The 20877-nt window shown below is 48.5% G+C and overlaps 1 protein-coding gene across 1 annotated transcript in view; it reads right to left on the bottom strand.

The window, feature by feature from the left end:
* Positions 1–17514, bottom strand: part of CUL9 (cullin 9) — a 43112-nt gene extending 25598 nt beyond the window's left edge. The window contains 6 exon segments of the mRNA XM_086631815.1: positions 225–415; positions 2227–2365; positions 13852–14385; positions 14746–14900; positions 15706–16313; positions 17476–17514. Of these exon segments, the coding sequence (XP_086487941.1) occupies positions 225–415; positions 2227–2365; positions 13852–14385; positions 14746–14900; positions 15706–16300 (1614 nt within the window). The 5' untranslated portion in view covers positions 16301–16313; positions 17476–17514.
* Positions 17515–20877: the final 3363 nt, after the last annotated feature.

The following is a 20877-nucleotide window of genomic DNA, read 5'->3' as shown; positions in this document are numbered from 1 at the left end:
GGTCATGGCAGACTGCGTTTCCTCCCATCTCTCCTCGCCCCTTTGCTGTGCCCAGCTCCCCATGCTTTCGCCATCCCCTGCTCACCCTCCCACTTCAGCCCCACTTCTGCCCCGTTCAGGCTGTCCCTGCACAGCTCACACTTGCCGTCTCCTCCTCCACATCCAGTCCCTTCCCTAACGTTCTCCCTTTCTCCTGTCTCCCCACTGCAGGCTCTGGCCCATACCTGCTCTCCCCGGTCCTGCTGGATGAGACAGGTGATCTCTTTCTGCTCTTGCGCTTCCAGCGTCTTCACAAAGAACAGCAACTCCCACCACTCGGCACGGCTCAGGGCCTCTGCAGCCTTCGTCGGCTGCTCCCCCAGGTAAGGCAGGGAGTACAGCCCCGCAAAGGGCTTGCAGAAAAACGGCTGCACGACTGCAGGAGAGCAAAGAAGGGAAGGGCACTGTCACTTCTGACAATTCCCCCATCCTCTACTGCACACCCCACATTCCCCAGGGAAAGAGCTCATGTGGACTGTCTGGCAGAAGAGATCCCTGCTAACCCTCAGCCTGCTGTGGGAAGGGGAGATGACAGGAGGGTAGAGAGAGAGAGGGGGAACATGCTGGGAGGAGACCCCAGAAGCTGTATGGGTGGGAACTACCCTCTTCACTTGAACCTCTTTGGGCTGTACAACAGAAAAAGCACAGCTCAAAATGGGCACCTATAGCTCACTGCTCCCTCAACCTGTTCCCACAGTGCCTGGACCAGCCAGGGCAATGCATTTGGATGCTTAGCACCAGCAGAACCCACAGTGCCAGTGTGCAGATACAGAAAGGGAAACAAAGCTGGCTCAAGATGCTAAACGAGTCAATGAATAGGAAGTTAATTCTGCCATGAGCTTCTGTCTTTTCCGAACACCTCCTGCTGGCTAACAGGGGAAATACTTAACAGGCAAAAGTAAAACTAGAGTACACGGTTATCACACTTCTAGCTAACGCACCCAAAATGAAGGGAGATAAAATGAAGGGAGATAAAATCCATTATGTAGGTTAGATATTCTCTCAGTAATTTAGAAAGAGCTGAATCAACACTTGCTGATATCTGCTAAGTAACAACTTGCAGCTCCCTGCAAATGCAAGATGGGAGACATTCACCACCTCAAGACTCAACAGAAAATGGCCAAACTCACTCCAAGAGGCTCAAGCCTGATAAGAGTAACTATATACATGGCTGATTACCAACAGTCAGTCAACATGAGCTAATTCATCCAACTGTCAAATCCAAATCAGAAAGTATCTACTTTTTCAATTCAATTTCTATGTGGGATATAATGACTAGAAAGTTTTTACACAGAAATGAAACAGAGCCCATGCTTCTATCAAAATGAGAGACTGAGAAAAAAGGCAAAGTCTGACCAAGTTTGTTTTAACTCAATCACTTCAAACACTGATGTGCAGTTAAGTCTTTAGTTAGAAGAGGTAGAAGCCATTGAAGAAGCCATCTTTTCAACTGGCAGTAGAATATTTTTAAAGTGGATAATTAACTGCTGATCTCATGTATATTCTGCCTCTTGCAGCAGCTAAATCTAAATCACTCTACCCAAAAGATGTCCTGCAAGATCACAGGTGTGAAAAAAGAGTTACTTTAACAGGCTTCCCTGGCCAGAGTCATGTCAAACACTTAACAAGAAAGGGGTATCTGAAGTCTGGATTTTTCCTTTTATCTTCTCCCAGTACCAGGACAATGTCAAAGAAGTCTAAGAGATTCTGCAGATGCCTTATGAAAACAGCGCATTTAATGCTCACTTTGCCCAAAACTAAGCTGTATGAAGTTAAACAAGTTGTTGGCAAGTTAATGTTTTTAAAAATCCACATGACTTATTTAAGGAGATCTGAGGGTCCCTAAACTAGCTTAATCTCAGAGAGGTTCTATGTTCTTATTTGGCAGTTTGTTCTGTTAATTCAAACACACACTTTTTGACACTCGCTGTTTAAATCAAATTATATGCTTTTTATATCAACTTCTATGATATCATGACACAAGTCTAGGATTCAAAAATACTCTGTGCAACCACAAGCCATGTAATTACTTAACCAGCTCTACATGGTCATACAAATTAAAAGTGCTTTCTAAATCCAAGTTGCTAGTTGCTATATACCTAGCCATATAAAGTTCACCACTCAAAAATAAGCCACAGCAGAATCAGAAAGAGGTGACAGAGCCACACACATGCAGCACAATCTCACCTGTGTCTAGATTAAAGTGTTCTATCAGACCATATTCTTTTTCCCGAGTAGCAGGACCTTCCCACTGGTCTCCAAAGCCAATAATCTCCAACATGTGCCAGCGCATCCAGAAGGTCCGACCTGTTGACTGCCATAAAACCTGTGGGTCAAACAGACCTAGATGATCAGGTTTGCTCACTCATTCAAACTTCATGCTACACCTGTCCTCCCATTTCCCAAATGCATGGAGATAACAAGCACTGTTCAAGCAGAAGACCGCTTAATTCACATACAGATTTCAACACACACATTGTCTAATTTTTAAGCATACCATCTTTATTAACTTGTTCCCTTGGTTACATCTGGATCTTTATTAATAAAACCACAAACTTTGCCTGCAACCATGACAGATCTCATCTAGCACAGCAGCAGTGAAAGGAGGGCATCTAGTTAAGCATTTCTGCTCCAGAAGTGCTCAGCTGCAGGTGCCTTGGGAAAAGCATACAATGGAAGACCTTAACACTACCTCAAGGCAGATGAGCGGTACATAAAGGGTTTGGAGGCACAAACCACCTGGTGAATGTAAATGTAAAGAAAATTATTTTTCCTACACTGACTTTACTTTCTATCGGTTATACTTTTACACCTTGACCATTCACCAGTCCTCTGATAGGTTTTGGGCTCTTGACAAGCGTGTCTCAAAGGCAGCAACTTTTTCCTATGCTTTGTCCAAGTTCTCTCTCAAAATCAAAAGAATTTTTTTTATGGCTTTCCATACCGTAGTTTCACATTTAACCTTCTGAGCAGAAGGAGGACCCAGCAATGGCAAGTACAACATGTCATTAATTTTTAAAAAACAGCAGTAAAACACATGGGTTGCCTCATTCACTGAGTGTTTTTGGAGTTACGTCAGTGCTACGAGGACTCCATTGTGTGGGAAATCTAAAGAGATAAGAGACTTTAAGAAAGCACTGTATGGAAGGAAATTGAGTTAAACTCCACACACAACACCAGTAAATCCCTAACCCAAACTAGTTATTTACCAAATACCATTTCAAAGGAGTCATGGAAAGATATGACTGAAGGACCAGACACAACTGTGAAATTTTTTCTTTGGAGAGGCAAAGAAAGCAACAGAAAACAGAGCAACAAAGGAAACATGAGAGGAGGTAGGAGACAGACTCATGATGGACTGGCCCAAATCAAAAATGCACATGAATTTGCATTTTGCTCACAGAAGAGTGACAGCAAGCCTCAGGCAGGATGAGCTGCAAAAGCAGAACTAATAAAAAAGGAAAGGATCAAAATTTTAACAAAGGATCAAAATTTTAACAAAGACCAGAGAGAAACAGTTCTTGTAACTTGAACTCACTAGTCACCAGCAGAAAAAACCCTGTCAATACAAAGCAAGTGTATACACAAGACAAGAAAGAGGAACACAAAAATCAAGTTTCCCTTCAAAGAGAGAATGATGAGGCCCAGAAAAGCAATGATGATCAAGAGATGTCATTACAAAGATAATTTTGAGATGTCAGATTCTTAGTATCTCCCTGTGGAAAAACACATCATTGAATGGTTTGACTCAAGTTTCTCACATAACTCTAGGGGACTGCTACAGACACATACACGGATATAAACATAAAGAGCAGAGTAAAAATCAAGCCTCCCAAAGACTGCACGTCCATTCCCAACTTCCTAGACAAATCGGAGGACAAGGAACACTGGCAGAAATTAGGTACTTCCAAGCATAATGGCCAACAACTTCACTGAATATTTGTTACCATTTAGATCTGGTTTTGCCAGTAGTGTGAAGCCTTACAGAGGACTGTTATTGAAAATAAGCCTGGATGGAGTAATTGCAAGTTCATTCGACCTAATTAAATAGAAAAATAGACAGCAGAAGGAAACCAAGGGATCAACTGGACAAAGGGAATGGAAGTTGACAGTACACTTCAGCTCAACAGTGAATAAAAAAATCCTCTGAAATTTATATCACAAGCAACAGTAGAAAAATGTGAAAGGATCTTGGTGCTCTTTCCAAGTGTCCAATTACATTAAGAATAAAGCAAGTACAAGCTTGTAAGAAATAGAAAACAGAATTTTAGAAAAACACAGATCTTAGAAATCAATGAGCATAAGGACAAAGAGAGAATTTGTAGGAAACATATTTTCTTTGCAATTCATCTTTACAGACTGGGTTATAAAAGACAAAAGGTTTATCAACCACATAAAAATAAGATGCAAAGCAGTTATTTAATTGAGGAGCCTGAAATGAAAAATAACCTATGCATAGCCGAAAGCTAGAGGAGTATTTTACTTGAATATGGAGTAAACACGAAAGTAAAGCAAACCGATAACAGGTAGACAGATACAAATCTAGAAGTTGCCAAAATTGAGAGAGAAGCAAAATTTGGTTTGGAGGAGAGAGCTGAAAGACATGCCAAGTAATCTAACAGAAGCACAGTTGGAAAGCAGGAAGGATTTACATTATTCAGTGGTGTTTCCATGTGACTGACAAACACTAAAGCCAGTGCTTCTCATTTGAGAAAAATATTTAATTAAATCATCACTACAGCTTCACTACTTTGACTTCAGTAGTATCCAAACTTTTAAAGCATATTTTAGTGGAAAGAACAACTACAAGTGTTCAAGACAAACAATAAATTTGAATTAACAGGCAAATTTGTTTCAAGTTCAGTTCTAACAGATTGATGCATTAGCTTTCTTTGCTGAAGTAACTGATTTTCTAGATTAAAAGAAAAAGATCAATTTCAATTGTCAACTTCAGTAAAGGACATGGCATCAAAGGGTAAATTATTAAATGAGAGAAGAAAGTGATTAAGTAGAGGACCTGGAGGCAAGACATCTGATCAACAGAACCCACAAATTTTGAAGTATGAAGGGGAAAGAATGGGACTAAAAGAAAGTGCGCATAAGATGGACAAGCCATATTTGCACAGCACATGCTGCCCTAACACTTATGCTCTCCCAGTACAAGCACATACTGGTAATACCCACCACCAAACAAGAGGAAAAGGCTGGAAGCATCCTCTTGCATGTGCAGATTTGGGAGCATTTTAAGCTGACAGTTTAAATTACATCTGCAAGAAGTGCTCCAAAACTAGAAAGCAGTTAAGGAGCCTAGACCTGAGTAAGTTAAAGTTACTGAAAGGTGACTGGAAAAATTCATCCTAAAACCAGTTCTCACTTAATAAACAGAAGAGTATCAGAAGGAAGAAGCAGTCTGCAACTGACTGAGGAAAAAAAACCCAAATGAATATTCACACAATTTTCCTGTGCACAAGAAAGCAAAGAGAGACAATAGGAGAAAAGAAATAAGTCAGTGTTCAGTGTTCTTAATTGGCTAAATTGGCTGTAAATGAAAACAACGGCATCACACAAAATAAAAGTGGGCTGTAGTCCAAGAAAGCTAGAGAATCTCATGCTTAACAAAAGCTGAAAGTAGATTTAAAAGAGATGGTCTTCAAGCAGGCAGAAGGTAACATTAAATTCTCTACCTCCCCTCTAGAAAGGTTGGTAATGAAGTTACAGCAAGACAGATTTGGAAAGAGCGTTAGGAAGTCATGCATTTCTACAGACACCAGAGTGAGGCTTTTCAACTATTGATTTTTGAATATCAGCAACACAGAGCTCTGAACTAGCATGGCACTTTAGTCTATTTACAGGCCATCTATGTTCACAGTAATTAGCTTGAAGTAGCGAAGCCTTTGAGCACAGGCTGAAGTGGCACATGAAGTACAGCTATGACCAACTGAAGTGGCCTCAGACTCCTTATCTATCATCTGCAAAACCAAAGTATGCACTTTAGCAAATTACTTGGGGGAGGGAAAACAACAAAAGAAACCCACCAAACCCACAATTGCACACACTAACATGTGTGCAGTGGTTACAGTTTCTCATTTTACTGGTTACTATCTCAATTTAGTAAAGATTTCATGAACTGAATTACAGTCCTGTTTGCAGCCAACACAATCCTGGACTAAGCAGAGGACATGAACAGAGACAGCCCTCTCTTTAGGGATGACAGTCAGCTAAAGCTTGCTATTTAAGAGAACACAAACTGTGCCTCTAGCTGCAGTGTTTGGAAAGCTCAAAAGCATGGCCAAAGCACAATATCAGCAGACAGCCTGCACAAATAACCATACATAGATTAATGACTCACAAAGCCCACCAGCTCCCCGCTGCATAGTCAAAACAAGATCTCAGTTCTCACTGAATATGCCCAGCTTCCAGGACTGAGAAGAAAGTATCAAGAAAAAGGCGTAAGCAGAAACAAACACTTCCCCATGCCCACAAAAAGGCTGGAACTCAAATTTTCTCCCACTCCCAGGCCTGAGTCCAAGCCCTGCTGCTCCAGCACTGACCCATACACTAGCAGGATATTCCAGGAGTGGCAAGAGCTCAATGCATTAGGCCAAGAATTAAAGACCAAGCCTTTGCATTCCCACAAAGGGAATCTTGTGGTTGGTGTTTACTACAGGCTGCTCAATTAAGGGGAGCCTATTGACAAAGCCTTCTTAGTCTAGCTACAGGAGGCATCGCACTCAGAAGCTCTCGTCCTGCTGAGGGACTTCAACCACTCCGACATCTGTTGGAAAAGTACCTTGTGAGCTGCAGGCAATCCAGGAGACTCCTGGAACGCACTGAGGATAACTTCCTGAGACAGGTAATAGACAGTCCTATCAGAAAGGATGCTATACTGGACTTGATGGTCACCAACAAAGTGAGTTAATCACAGAAACTAAGATCGGAAGCAGTCTGGGCTTCAGTGATCATGCACTGGTGGAGTTCACAGTCCTGAGGAATATGGGACAAGCAAAGAGTAACGTCAGGACCCTGAATTTTAGGAAAGCAAAGTTGCTCCAGTTGTTCAAGGAGTTAGTCAATGGGACTCCCTGTGAAACTGCACTCAGGGACAAGGAAGAAGAACAGAGCTGGTACACCTTTAAGGACACTTTCCACAGAGCGCAAGAACTCTTGATCCCCAGATGTGAGAAATCAGGAAAGGAAGACAAGAGACCAGCATGGATGAGTCATGACCTGCCAGTCAAACTAAAGGGCAAGAAGGACATGGAATGCACATGCAGTGGAAGCAGGGACTGATATCCTGTGAAAAGTATAGGGATGATGCCCAGTGGTGTAGGGATGGGGTCAGGAAGGCCAAGGCAAAGCCGAAGCTGAACTTGGCAAAGGAGACAAAGATTAATAAGAAGGGCTTCTATAGGTATGTCAGCCAGAAAAGGAAGGTCAAACAAAGTGTACTCCCTGTGACGAACATGACTGGCAAACTGGTAACAAGAGACAAGGAGAAGGCTGAGACACTCAACAACTTTTTTGCCTCAGTCTTCACCAAGCTGTGTGGTGTGGTTGACACACTGGAGGAAAGAGATGCCACCCAGAGGGACTTTGACAGGCTTGAGAGGTGGGCCTGTGCGAACCTCATGAAGTTCAACAAGGACAAGTGCAAGGTCTTGCACATGGGTTGGGGCAATCCCACGCACAAGTATAGGCTGGGCGGAGAATGGATTAAGAGCAGCCCGGAGGAGAAGGACTTGGGGATGCTGGTTGATGAGAAGCTCAACTGTGTCCTGGGCTGCATCAAAAGAAGCGTAGCCAGCAGGTCCAGGGAGGTGATTCTGCCCCTCTACTCTGCTCTTCTGAGACCCCACCTCGAGTATTGCATTCAGCTCTGGGGTCCTCAACACAAGAAGGACATGGAGCTGCTGGAGCGAGTCCAGAGGAGGGCCACAAAGATGATCAGAGGGCTGGAGCACCTCTCCTAGAGGCTGAGAGAGTTGGGAGTTTTTCAGCCTGGAGAAGAGAAGGTTCCGGGGTGATCTTATAGCAGCCTTCCAGTACCTAAAGGGGCCTACAGGAAAGCTGGAGATGGACTTTTTATCAGGGCATGTAGTGATAGGACAAGGGGTAATGGATTTAAACTGTAAGAGGGTAGATTTAGATTAGATAGAAGGAAGAAATTCTTCCCTCTGAGGGTGGTGAGGCAATGAACAGGTTGCCCAGAGAAGTTGTGTCTGATCCATCCTTAGAGGTGTTCAAGGCCTGGTTGGATGAGGCTTTGAGCAACCTAACCTTGTGGAAGGTGTCCCTGCCCATGGCAGGTGGGTTAGAACTAGATGGTCTTTAAGGTCCCTTCCAACCAAAACCATTCTAATTCTATAGTTCACTGGCAATCTCTCTTGCCACGCCTCTCAAGTGGATGGACCTCAGGGCAGGGACTGGGGGAGCAAAGTCCCTCCCACCATAAAAGATCAGGTTCAAGACCACCTGGGGAACCTGAACACACGTAAGTCTGAGACCTGAGAAGGGAAACATTGCACTCATTTTTGAAAGGGGTAGAATGAGGACCTTGGGAACTACCAACCTGCCAGCCTCCCCTCTGTGCCTAGGAAGATCATGGAACAGATCCTCCTACAAGCTATGGTAAGACATAGGGAGGTGATTTGAGACAGCCAGCATGGCTTCACCAAAGGCAAGTCTTGCCTGACCAACTCAGTGGCCTTCTATGATAGTGACTACATCAATGGACAATGGAAGAGCTATTGATGTTTTCTATCTGGACTTCTGTAAGGCCTTTGACATGGTCCCCCACAACATCCTTCTCTCTAAATTGGAGATATTGATTTGATGGATCAGTGACCATGACACACTGGAGTTCAAGATCCACGGGGCAGCAGGGAAACTATACAGCAAGCCCTGTGCCCTAGACTTCAAGAAGGTGGACTTCGGCTTCTTCAAAGACCTGATGGGCAAAGTGCCGTGGGGGGCGGCCCTGGAGGGACGAGGGGCCCAGGAAAGTTGGTCCACATTCAAGGAGCACCTCCTCCAAGCTCAGCAGAGGTGTATCCCGATGAAGAACAAGTCGGGCAAAAAGACCAGGAAGCCCGTGTGGATGAGCAAGGAGCTCCTGGACCAACTGAAAAAGAAGAGGATAGCCTATAGAGGGTGGAAGCAGAGACAGATAGCCTGGGAGGAATACAGAGAAGCTGTACGAGTGACCAGGGATCAGGTGAGGAAGGCTAAAGCCCTGAAGGAATTGAATTTGGCAAGGGATATAAAAAGCAATAAGAAAAGCTTCTATAGGTATGTAGGGGACAAAAGGAAGTCCAAGGAGAATGTAGGCCCCCTCTGGAAGGATACTGGTGCTCTGGTTACCCGGGACATAGAGAAGGCTGAGTTACTCAATGACTTTTTTGCCTCAGTCTTCACTGATAAAGCCTCTTGTCTTACCACCCAAGCTGTGGAAAGAACCAGCAGGGACTGTGAGGATGAACCACCGCCCACTGTACTTGAAGAGCAGGTTCGGGAACATCTGAGGAACTTGAAGGTGCACAAGTCCATGGGACCTGATGAGATCCATCCGCGGGTCCTGAAGGAACTGGCGGATGAAGTTGCCAAGCCACTGGCCATTGTATTTGAGAAGTCGTGGCGGTCTGGCGAGGTCCCCAATGACTGGAAGAGAGGGAACATAACCCCCATTTTTAAAAAGGGGAACAAGGAGGACCCGGGCAACTACAGGCCGGTCAGCCTCACCTCTGTGCCTGGCAAGGTCATGGAGCAGATTCTCCTGGGAACCATGCTAAGGCACATGGAGAGCAAGGAGGTGGTGGGTGACAGCCAACATGGCTTCACCAAAGGCAGATCGTGCCTGACCAACTTGGTGGCCTTTTATGATGGGGTGACAGCATCAGTGGACAAGGGTCGACCAATAGATATCATCTACCTGGACTTGTGCAAAGCTTTTGACACTGTCCCGCACAACATTCTTCTCTCTAAACTAGAGAGGCATGGGTTTGATCGATGGACCACTCGGTGGATAAGGAATTGGCTCAATGGCCGCACTCAGAGAGTAGTGGTCAACGGCTCGATGTCCAAGTGGAGACCGGTCACGAGTGGCGTCCCTCAGGGGTCCGTGTTGGGCCCAGCCCTCTTCAACATCTTTGTCGGTGATGTGGACAGTGACATGGAGTGCACCCTCAGCAAGTTCGCCGATGACACCAAGCTGTGTGGTGCCATCGACACGCTGGAAGGGAGGGATGCCATCCCGAGGGACCTCGACAGGCTGGAGAGGTGGGCCCGTGTCAACCTCATGAAGTTCAACCAGGCCAAATGCAAGGTCCTACATCTGGGTCATGGCAATCCCAGGCACAAATACAGACTGGGTGGTGAATGGATCGAGAGCAGCCCTGAGGAGAAGGACTTGGGAGTACTGGTGGACAAGAAGCTCAATATGAGCCGGCAATGTGCTCTTGCGGCCCAGAAGGCCAACCGCATCCTGGGCTGCATCAAGAGGAGAGTGGCCAGCAGGTCGAGAGAGGTGATTCTGCCCCTCTACTCTGCCCTTGTGAGACCTCACCTGGAGTACTGCGTCCAGTTCTGGAGCCCCCAACATAAGAAAGACATGGACCAGTTGGAGAGGGTCCAGAGGAGGGCCACGAAGATGATAAGAGGCCTGGAGCACCTTTCCTATGAGGACAGGCTGAAAGAGTTGGGGCTGTTCAGCCTGGAGAAGAGGAGGCTCCGGGGTGACCTTATAGCAGTCTTCCAGTACCTCAAGGGGGCCTACAAGAAAGATGGGGAGAGGCTGTTCAGGAGGGCCTGTTGTGATAGGACAAGGGGTAATGGTTTTAAAATAGAGGGAGGTAGATTCAGATTGGATATTAGGAAAAAATTTTTTACCATGAGAGTTGTAGAACACTGGAACAGGTTGCCCAGAGAGGTGGTGGATGCTCCATCCCTGGAGACGTTCAAGGCCAGGTTGGACGAGGCCCTGAGCAACCTGATCTAGTTGGAGATATCCCTGTTCCTTGCAGGGGGGTTGGACTAGATGACCTTTGAAGGTCTCTTCCAGCCCTAATCATTCTATGATTCTATGCATGAACTATTCAGTTGTGGAGAAATCTTCTGGCTGCTGCAGCATCCTGTGAAAGTTCTTTCCCTATGCAGGCTAACTAAGAAACACCTGTGGCTCATTACACTGGGAAAGTTGCCTTGAAACAGGTGCTGTAGCATTCAGCCAATCACTCTGAGAGATGGATGGTCAAGTGACCAATAGCCTTGACCCATCTAGTAAACCACGTGACTCCTGACTATTTAAGGTGGAGCGTTTACACCTAAGGGTGAGGCATTTCCTCCTGAGCTTTGGAGGAGTGTGGGCTTGCTTTAGAGTAGAGCCTGAAGCCTTCCCTTTGCATTGGAATTATTGGTCTGCTTGGAGGGGCCTGAAGGCTTCCCGTTGCGACATTCAGTGGATAAGGAATTGGCTGGACGGTTGCATCCAGAAAGTAGTGGTCAACAGCTCAATGTCCAGATGGAGATCAGTGACAAGTGGTGTCCCTCAGGGGTCTGTACTGGGACCAGTACTGTTCAATATCTTCATCAGTGACATAGACAGTGGGATCGAGCGCTCACAGCAAGTTTGCAGACAACACCAAGCTGAGTGGTGCAGTTGACATGCCTGAGGGATGGGATGCCATCCAGTGGGACCTGGACACGCTCAAAAAGTGGGTCCATGTGAACCTCATGAAGTTCAACAAGGCCAAGTGCAAGGTCCTGTACCTGGGATGAGGCAACACCCAGTATCAATACAGGCTGTGGGATGAACAGATTGAGCACAGCCCTGCAGAGGAGTACTTGGGGGTACTGGCGGATAAAAAACTGGACATGTGCACTTGATGCCCATAAAGCCAACCGTATCTTGGGCTGCATCAAAAGAAGTGTGGCCAGCAGCTCCAGGGAGGTGATTCTGCCCCTCTACTCTGCTCTCGTGAGACCCCACCTGCGTTCAGCTCTGGAGTCCTCAGCACAAGAAAGACACAGGCCTGTTGGAACTCGTTAGAGAAGGGCCACAAAAATGATCAGAGGACTGGAACACATATGAGGACAAGCTGAGAGCTGAGGTTGTTTACACTGGAGAAGAGAAGGTGTTGTGGTTTAGGCCAGCTGGCAACTAAACTTCACACAGCCACTCACTCACCCTCCCCCACCTCCACAGGACGGGGAAGAGAATTAAAGGGAAAAGGGAAAGAGACCTGTGGGTTGAGATAAGAACAATTTAATACTGCTAATAATAATATATGAATATATATATGTACAATGATGAATATATATACAAACAAGTGATGCACATTGTAATTGCTCACCACCCCTTGACCAAGGCCTGTCCCGGAGTAGCAATCCCAAAAAAGGCAAGTCCTGACACCGCAATCCCAGACAAGCAAGAGACTCAAAAAGAGAGCAAAAGAGAGCCAGCACTCCAAGAGACCAAGAGTGAGAGCCCCGGAAAAGAAAATGCCCTTCTTTCCAGCTGACCCTCATTTTTATACTGGGCATGACGCTGCATGATATGGAATACTTCATTGGCCAGTTTGGCCCTCAATCCTAAATCTAAGTTCAAATCATAAGGGGAGTTGTGGACCCTTTGTCCCAGCCATGCTCCCCCCTCAGCCTGTTGTGCTCCTGCACACTGGCAAAAACATGGCAAGTTGAAAAGTCCTTGAGGCCTCAGTGCCAACTATAAACATCAGTGCGCTACCAGCATTCTTCTCAGAACGAGTCTCAGACTAAAACCAAAACACGGAGCTCTTCTAGCTGCTAAAAAAAACTAACTGTCCCAGCTGAAACCAGGACAGAAGGCTCCAGGGAGACCTTATAGCAGCCTTTCAATACTTAAAGGGGGCTTATAAGAAAGATGGGGACAGACTTTTTATTAGGGCCTGTTGTGATAGGACATGGGGCAATGGTTTTAAACTGAAAAAGGAAAGATTTAGATTGGACATAAGGAAGAATTTTTTTAAAATGAGGGTGCTGAAACACTGGAACAGGTTGTCCAGAGAGGTGGTATATGCCCCATCCCTGGAAACATTCAAGGCCAGGTTGGATGGGACTCTCAGCAACCTGATCTAATCGAAGATGTCTCTGCTCATTGCAAGGAGGTTGGACTAGACGACCTTTAAAGGTCTCTTGCAACCCAAACTACTCTATGATTCTATGATTATTTCCCCTTCTCAAATATTGAAGCCTTTTCCCTGATCTCTGGTACAAACTTAGCAAGTCAACTGCAAATACGCAGCTCGAACAGCTTTTTTCAACATAAACTCTCATTTAAGGTCTACTCACCCAAAGGGCATTTTTAAAGAGAAACAGATCCTAGCACATACTCACAGATCAAAAGAAACAACTATATAGGCTGTGTCCAATGCAATAAGAACAACAGTATGCTGCAAGTACTGCCACTCACATACCAAGGCTTCAATACCTTCGAGCATCTTTTGCTGTTACTCATTTGTGCCAGTAATTAGTTCCTAATCAACCCCTAAGGTCAAACTAGGGCTACAGACTCTTCCTGAGAAGCAGGATATAGCCACCTGTTTGAGAGGCTAAGAAATATTAGCAGGACAGCCATACTAAACCAGACTAGCTTTCCCCAGGACCTGCACTTGCAGCTTTGAAAGGTGACTTTTTTGCTAGGACAGATGTAGATAGTGTCCTAATTATGACACACCTATCGTTCAACTTCCTGCACATGAAGACATCATTAGGAAATCATCAGTCACCCCATCTCTCTCCTCTGCCATCCCAGCCAAACTATTTCCAGTAGTGACCTACCTGCACTGTGTGCATGCTATTAGTGGTCTGAAGAAACTCGCCTTCCTCTCCAGCTCTAACATCACCACAGTCCTCCAGCAAGCGCACCCTCATGCCACGCACCAGGTTTGCCTGTAAGTACTCCACATAGCCACTGCGGTCTACGAAGTCTGACGGGGTCAGGAAGGCACGACCCTGCTTTTTGTGGGGACGATGATTTGAAGTGAGTACAGGCATTTGGGCAGCAGTGCAGGCCGGGGTCTTGGGCTGAAAGATGGAGCAGGTGGTGTGAGGCTGCAGCTTCTGTTGGGGCAGCAGCTCTGGCTTGCAGCTGTGGTCCCAGCCCATCACATGCACCAGCTCCAAGATGAGGTTTGCCATAGCCATGCTGAACTCAAATTCCTGCTTCACACGGCTCCTCTCCTCAGGGAGCACGCTGGGCACAGCGCAGTCCTGCTGCTCCCCTCCCTGCTCCTCCCCACTGCTGAGCTTGTCCAGGAGAGAAGTGACACACAGGTAGCGCTTCACCAGGACGAACAGCAGCTTCCCAGGGATCTGCAACAAGCACGGCTGTCACACCCTAGCCCGCAGAGCACCTCCAGACCCCAGCTCTCTCCGAGCCACCAGCTCATCCACAGTCAGGCTCCTGCAATAGCTGCAGACCAGCAGGCAGCAGCAGAGACCTCTCAGCCCACCCTCACCTCCCTGCTGAGAGACAAGGCTCTCCACGTGCATCTCCATCACTCCCCAGCCTCAAGTCAGGCTCAGATCCTGTGCCAGCTCTCCCAATACCCAGTCCTGCTCAGCTACCCACTCCCAACTACCCTCCTGTCCCAAACAGGAACACCAGCTCTGCCCCCCACCCTCAACCCTCCTCATCCCTAAAGCCCACAGGCTAGCAGGGCCTGTTGCTACCTGGGGGAGGTGAATTCCCTCAAAGGACATGCAGTGCTCTTCAGAGGAAATCGTCTCAGCAAACAGCTCCAGCAAGGTGTAGCGACTGTCAAAGTCCATGTGCTGCTCAATGCCATCCTGCTGGCTCAGGGACAGCAGGACATAGGCCTGGCTCCCTGCAACAACAGAACCCCTTCAGGCCCCCTAAAGATAACCCTCACCCCACCCTCCCTGTGCGAGACAGACTTGCAGGCAAGGAACACTGCTCAGTGTGACCTAGAACCACGTTCTGTCCTTTCATCTGGACTGGCAACATTTTGCTCCACTGAATAACACTGAGTTTTTTCCAACCCTAAAGCTGGAAGATGACCCTGAAGCAGCAACTCCAAATAACTGATTCCAGAACAAGGTTCCAGGGAAGAAAAAAGTTAAGTTTTAATCTGAATTAGCCCCCCATCTGCTCCACTGGAGAACCATATAAACCAAGGCACTAGAAGAGAAAAAGTCAGGTCTCTCATGGGACACACCACCACTAGCAACCTTCCTGGTGCACCCCAAGCCTCATCAGGCACTTCCAAGCCGTGGCAGCTCCTCTAAAATGAGACGACTGGGTCAGGACCAGGCCTCTATCCACCAAGGCCTGAGGAAAGGCTCCCTGCCAAAACAGGACAGAGCCTTTCCAATTGACAGCATGCATCAGAGACATCCCAACACTCTGCCAAGCCCCTTGGCATAAATCCTCCTAACAGTTAATCAGCACCCAGCTCAGGAATCCACCAGGGGGAAGAGCTATCAGTTTTAGAGCACCCCAGACAACTACAACCAAGGAGATGCTTGGAAGCTCCAGTCTGATTCTCCCCCGTTTGCCAACAAGCCCTGAGACACGCTGCTTCCCAGGCATCTCACACCTACAAAAGGACTGGCACCCCTCAGCGGCCCTGCAGCACCTCCTCAGTGGCACTGACAAGGAGCAGTCCCCACCTGCATCATGCAAAGCCAGAGCCCTCAGCATCTTGCCAGCACTGCGGCGGATTTGCTTCTCCTTGTGACACAGCATCTTCATCAGCAAGTTGAGGGCTCCCGTCTCCTTGAAGGCACCCGCCAGCGAGCCAATGCTGGCGTACGCGCTCAGCACGTGGATGGTGTTGAGGATGGACGACTCTGGGATCCCAGTCTCAGCCATCTGCCGGCCAGCTCGCTGCACCAGGCTCCTGACATCAGCCTTCATCTCCAGCAGTGTGGCTTCATCCAGCGGGACATCTGCAGCGAACACGCTGGCTGTCTTCTCCTCTTTCACCCACTGCCCTTCCAGCTTCCTCTTACCCAGCAGCGCCGGGCAGCTGGCACAGACTTCTTCTGCAGACATCCACATCAAGATGTTCTCCGGCTTGGTCTCTGTAGAGGAGGCACTGCTGCCTCCCACCGCTCTCTCTTCCAAGCTGACGATACTCCACTGGATCAGGTACTCCAGTTGGCCATTGTGGCCTCGCCGCTGCCGGAGCAGCTCCTCTGGGTAGGCCTGCAGTTTGGGTCCCAGGTGCACAAGCAGGTTGTCATTATGCCTCTCATTCACCATGACAGGAATGTGCCTGCAGAGACAGAGGGGAAGCAGATGCAAGCTTTTATTTCTGAACTGCATGCAAGGGAAAGCGTGAGCAAGCACCTTAGTTGCTTGACAGTAGAAGTGGTTGAGGCACAGCTTTTGATCCTGAGATCCTAGAACCAGGATGAAGCTCTGAAGAAAACCTATTTTGCAGAAGCTCACATCTCCCCTCCAAGAATATGAGCCAGTGTTTCATATACAAACACTGCTCCCAGCATTACTAGCACACATGGAAAGAGGTTCTCCTCAAAACACCCAAGGGAAAATGGACCCATTCAGATCCTCTTACAAGACAGCAAATAACAATAGGAGACCTGGTCCTGTTCTCAGCTCTGCCACTGTCCACATGACCCTGCGCAAGTTGCTGCTTTTGCACTTCTGTCCTCCCTCTTCTTATTTACCATTTACGTCTGTTTAGACTGCAAGTTTACCCACCGCTCAAGGCTTCAGGATGACACTGTCTCTCACCGTCAAGCTGGACCTAACTTGAGTCACCAGGCTCTGAAGAAATCCACCAGCAATTTCTCCAATCAAGTTCATAGACATGCAATCAGGTCACTATCTAGAAGCCACTCAGTATTTCCTCCCTGGCCTCCTCTCAGATATTCTTTGCCTCTACAATGTTTAGTCAATGGGCAAATTCAACAAAATGAAAATATTGTTACTCTCTGCTGCCTGATTTTTCTGCATATCTTAGGGCTACAAAGAAGAAGCCACGACACTTCTCTGCTTTCATCTAAGCAAAGAGGAGCGTGAAATAATTTGTTGTCTACAACTGAGTGTCAGCAATCAGCTGGCCAATTGTAGACAATACCACACACAATGAACTGACTTCACTACTACAAAGGATGCCAGATCAGAGTTTGTTAAGAAGGTTCAAAGAGGAGCTCAGGCAAGTGGTAGTGGAATCTTATGATCAGGTCCTCTTGTTGTCACTTACGCATACTAGCAAGCCAAGCAGTGAAGCAACATGCTGTTCAGCTGATGGCAACACAAGTCGTTCTTAAAAAAGGAGTTAACATACACAGGAAATAGTGAATCCACGTACAACCAAAGAAGATACTGACCATCAAAGATGATGATAGGCACGTTAAAGATGTTTCTCAGGTGCAGAGAGAAGCCTGAACTCCCGAGAAATTCACACCTACCTTCAATTGTGCCTTCCTCAGAATTTGCAGCAAGCCTGCTGGGAATCTTCTTGCTGTCTCTCTGTAATAAATGCACCAAGTTATTCTCCTGTGCCTTGCAACAGTTTTTAAATGTCACACCATAAGCCAAACAATTGTTTTCCCCAACTGTGCTTGTACAGTACAAAAACCTACCCCAAGAGGTTCACATAAAATAAAAATCGTAATAAACCAAAAGAACCTGTGAAGCATTATTTTGTTTTATAACTTCACTCCGTCCCCACATCATAGAATCATAGAATGGTGAGGGTTGGAAGGGACCTTAAAGATCATTTCGCCGATGACATCAAGCTGTGTGGTGCTGTCGACACGCTGGAAGGGAGGGATGCCATCCAGAGGGACCTCGACAGGCTGGAGAGGTGGGCCCGTAGCAACCTCATGAAGTTCAACCAGGCCAAATACAAGGTCCTACATCTGGGTCGTGGCAATCCCAGGCACAAATACAGACTGGGCGGTGAATGGATCGAGAGCAGCCCTGAGGAGAAGGACTTGGGAGTACTGATGGACAAGAAGCTCAATATGAGCCGGCAATGTGCTCTTGCGGCCCAGAAGGCCAACCGCATCCTGGGCTGCATCAAGAGGAGCGTGGCCAGCAGGTCGAGAGAGGTGATTCTTCCCCTCTACTCTGCCCTCGTGAGACCTCACCTGGAGTACTGCGTCCAGTTCTGGAGCCCCCAACATAAGAAGGACATGGACCAGTTGGAGAGGGTCCAGAGGAGGGCCACGAAGATGATAAGAGGGCTGGAGCACCTTTCCTATGAGGACAGGCTGAAAGAGTTGGGGCTGTTCAGCCTGGAGAAGAGGAGGCTCCGGGGTGACCTTATAGTGGTCTTCCAGTACCTCAAGGGGGCCTACAAGAAAGATGGGGAGAGGCTGTTCAGGAGGGCCAGTTGTGATAGGACAAGGGGTAATGGTTTTAAAATAGAGGGAGGTAGATTCAGATTGGATATTAGGAAAAAATTTTTTACCATGAGAGTTGTAGAACACTGGAACAGGTTGCCCAGAGAGGTGGTGGATGCTCCATCCCTGGAGACGTTCAAGGCCAGGTTGGACGAGGCCCTGAGCAACCTGATCTAGTTGGAGATATCCCTGTTCCTTGCAGGGGGGTTGGACTAGATGACCTTTGAAGGTCCCTTCCAGCCCTAACCATTCTATGATTCTATGATTCTATCTAGTTCCAACCCCCCTGCCATGGGCAGAGAAATCCTCCACTACACCAGGTTGCTCAAAGCCTCATCTAACCAGGCCTTCAACACTTCCAGGGATGGGGCATCTACAACTTCTCTGGGCAACCTGTTCCACTGCCTCACCACCCTCAATGTAAAAAATTTCTTCCTTATATCTAATCGAAATCGCCCCTCTTTCAGTTTAAAGCCATTGCCCCTTGTCCTATCACTACACGCCCTTGTAAAAAGTCCCTCTCCAGCTTTCCTGTAGGCCCCCTTTAGGTACTGGAAGACTGCTATAAGATCACCCCAGAGCCTTCTCTTCTCCAGGCTGAACAGCCCCAACTCTTTCAGCCTGTCTTCATAGCAGAAGTGCTCCAGCCCTTGGATCATCTACATGGCCCTCCTCTGGACTCGCTCCAGTAGCTCCATGTCCTTCTTGTGTTGGGGACTCCAGAGCTGAACACAATATTCCAGGTGGGGTCTCACGAGAGCTGAGTAGAGGGGCAGAATCACTTCCCTTGACCTGCTGGCCACACTTCTTTTGATACAGCCCAGGATACGATTTGCTTTCTGGGCTGCCAGTGCACATTGCCAGCTCATGCTGAGCTTCTCATCCACCAGCACTCCCAAGTCCCTTTCCTCAGGGCTGCTCTCAATCCATTCTCCGCCCAGCCTGTACTTGTGCTTGGGATTGCCCCGACCCACATGTAGGACCTTGCACTTGGCCGTGATCAACTTCATGAGGTTCTCACAGGCCGACCTCTCCAGCCTGTCAAGGTCCCTCTGGACGGCATCCCTTCCCTCCAGCATATCCACAACACCACACAACTTGGTGTCATCTGCAAACTTGCTGAGGGTGCACTCGATCATCATGCCATTTAGCATGAAAAAGCCTCTTCGGAGCAGAGCTATCAGAAGAGGCCCAAAAGGATTTGTAGCTAGGTAGGGAAGAACTTCTATTTAGGGCACCTGAAGAAGTAGCTGCAATGCATACGATGAATGAGGCACAACAGAGCCTACAAAAACCCACAGTGAAATCACTAGACTGCTGAAACACAGGCACTGCAGTAGGTTTTAGAGTTGTGGCAAAGGGATACGTCAGCTATGATGCCAAGACCATAAAGCACCGTGGCACCCGGTTCAGAAGTGCAGCCCGGCACAGCCTGCGCACGGGCAGGCAGCGCACCCCGTCAGCCCCCGGGACGCAGGGCGGGAGGCCTGCCCGCGCATGTAAACGGGCAAAGCCACAGAAAACCGATTTGCCTCGGCACTGCCCACCACGGAAGGGACAAGCTTTCTTCCAGGCCGCTCCGGACCCTTCAGCAAGCCCTGCTGCACCGCCCGTTCCTTCGCTCACTGCTGCCCCGCCGCCCCGGCCCCAGGGCCGCAGCCGGGCCTGCCGCAGCGCTACCGCAGAGGGCAGCGGGGCCCAGCCCCGGCGCACGGGGAGGCTGCTCATCGCCCAGGCCTGCCCCGACACAGGGAGAAGGAGGCGCCTCTTCGCGCGTCGGCCACCTCGGAAGGTCCCGTCCCCACCTGGCGCCGTTTCCGTTCTCTCGCACCCTTACCGGCCCAGGGCGACGCACGGCTAGGGCTCCCAGCCTCCGCCAAAGGCGACGAGAAGCGACACGGGCCCTCCCGCTCCCTCTGCCGCCGCGAGCGGAGGGGAAGGGGCCGGGAACATCGCGATCGCCCGCACCTACGAACGCTGCCGCTGCGCCTCACTTCCGGGTCCCCGGCACCCACGCGCGGGCGGGCAGACCACGCCCACTACGGGTGGTGGCAGGGGCCCAGCCGTGGCCGCTGCTGCGGGCGCGGCGCTGCCCGGCCGCACCGAGCTGGGCCGCGGCCCGTGGCGCACGCCGGGAGAGGCGGCCCGGCAGCCCCGCTACTGCGGGGGGCGCGGGCCCGGTCTGGCTCGGGAAAGCGGTCGGCCGGCTGCGGTGGGACACACCGCAGGGCTGCCGCCCTCCTGCGCTGCCTGCGCGCCAGAAATGGGCGTGAGGGATGCGAAAACATGGACAATCGGAGCATCTTCTGGTTGTCCTAATAACTAGAAAACGAGAGAAGAGCGAGGCTGGGAGCTGACGGCTGCGTCTGCAAGAGCTCAGGATGCTGGCTTGGTACGGTTTGTGATCCATGAACTCTGTTCGGGACTGCTGCAGGGTAGGTGAAAGGAAGGCTAAAAGTATGA

Source organism: Tauraco erythrolophus, chromosome 2 (genome assembly GCF_009769465.1).
Source record: "Tauraco erythrolophus isolate bTauEry1 chromosome 2, bTauEry1.pri, whole genome shotgun sequence".
Taxonomy (NCBI): Eukaryota; Metazoa; Chordata; class Aves; order Musophagiformes; family Musophagidae; genus Tauraco; species Tauraco erythrolophus.
Note: the sequence above shows the minus strand (reverse complement) of the source record. Positions and strands in the feature narration are given on the sequence as shown.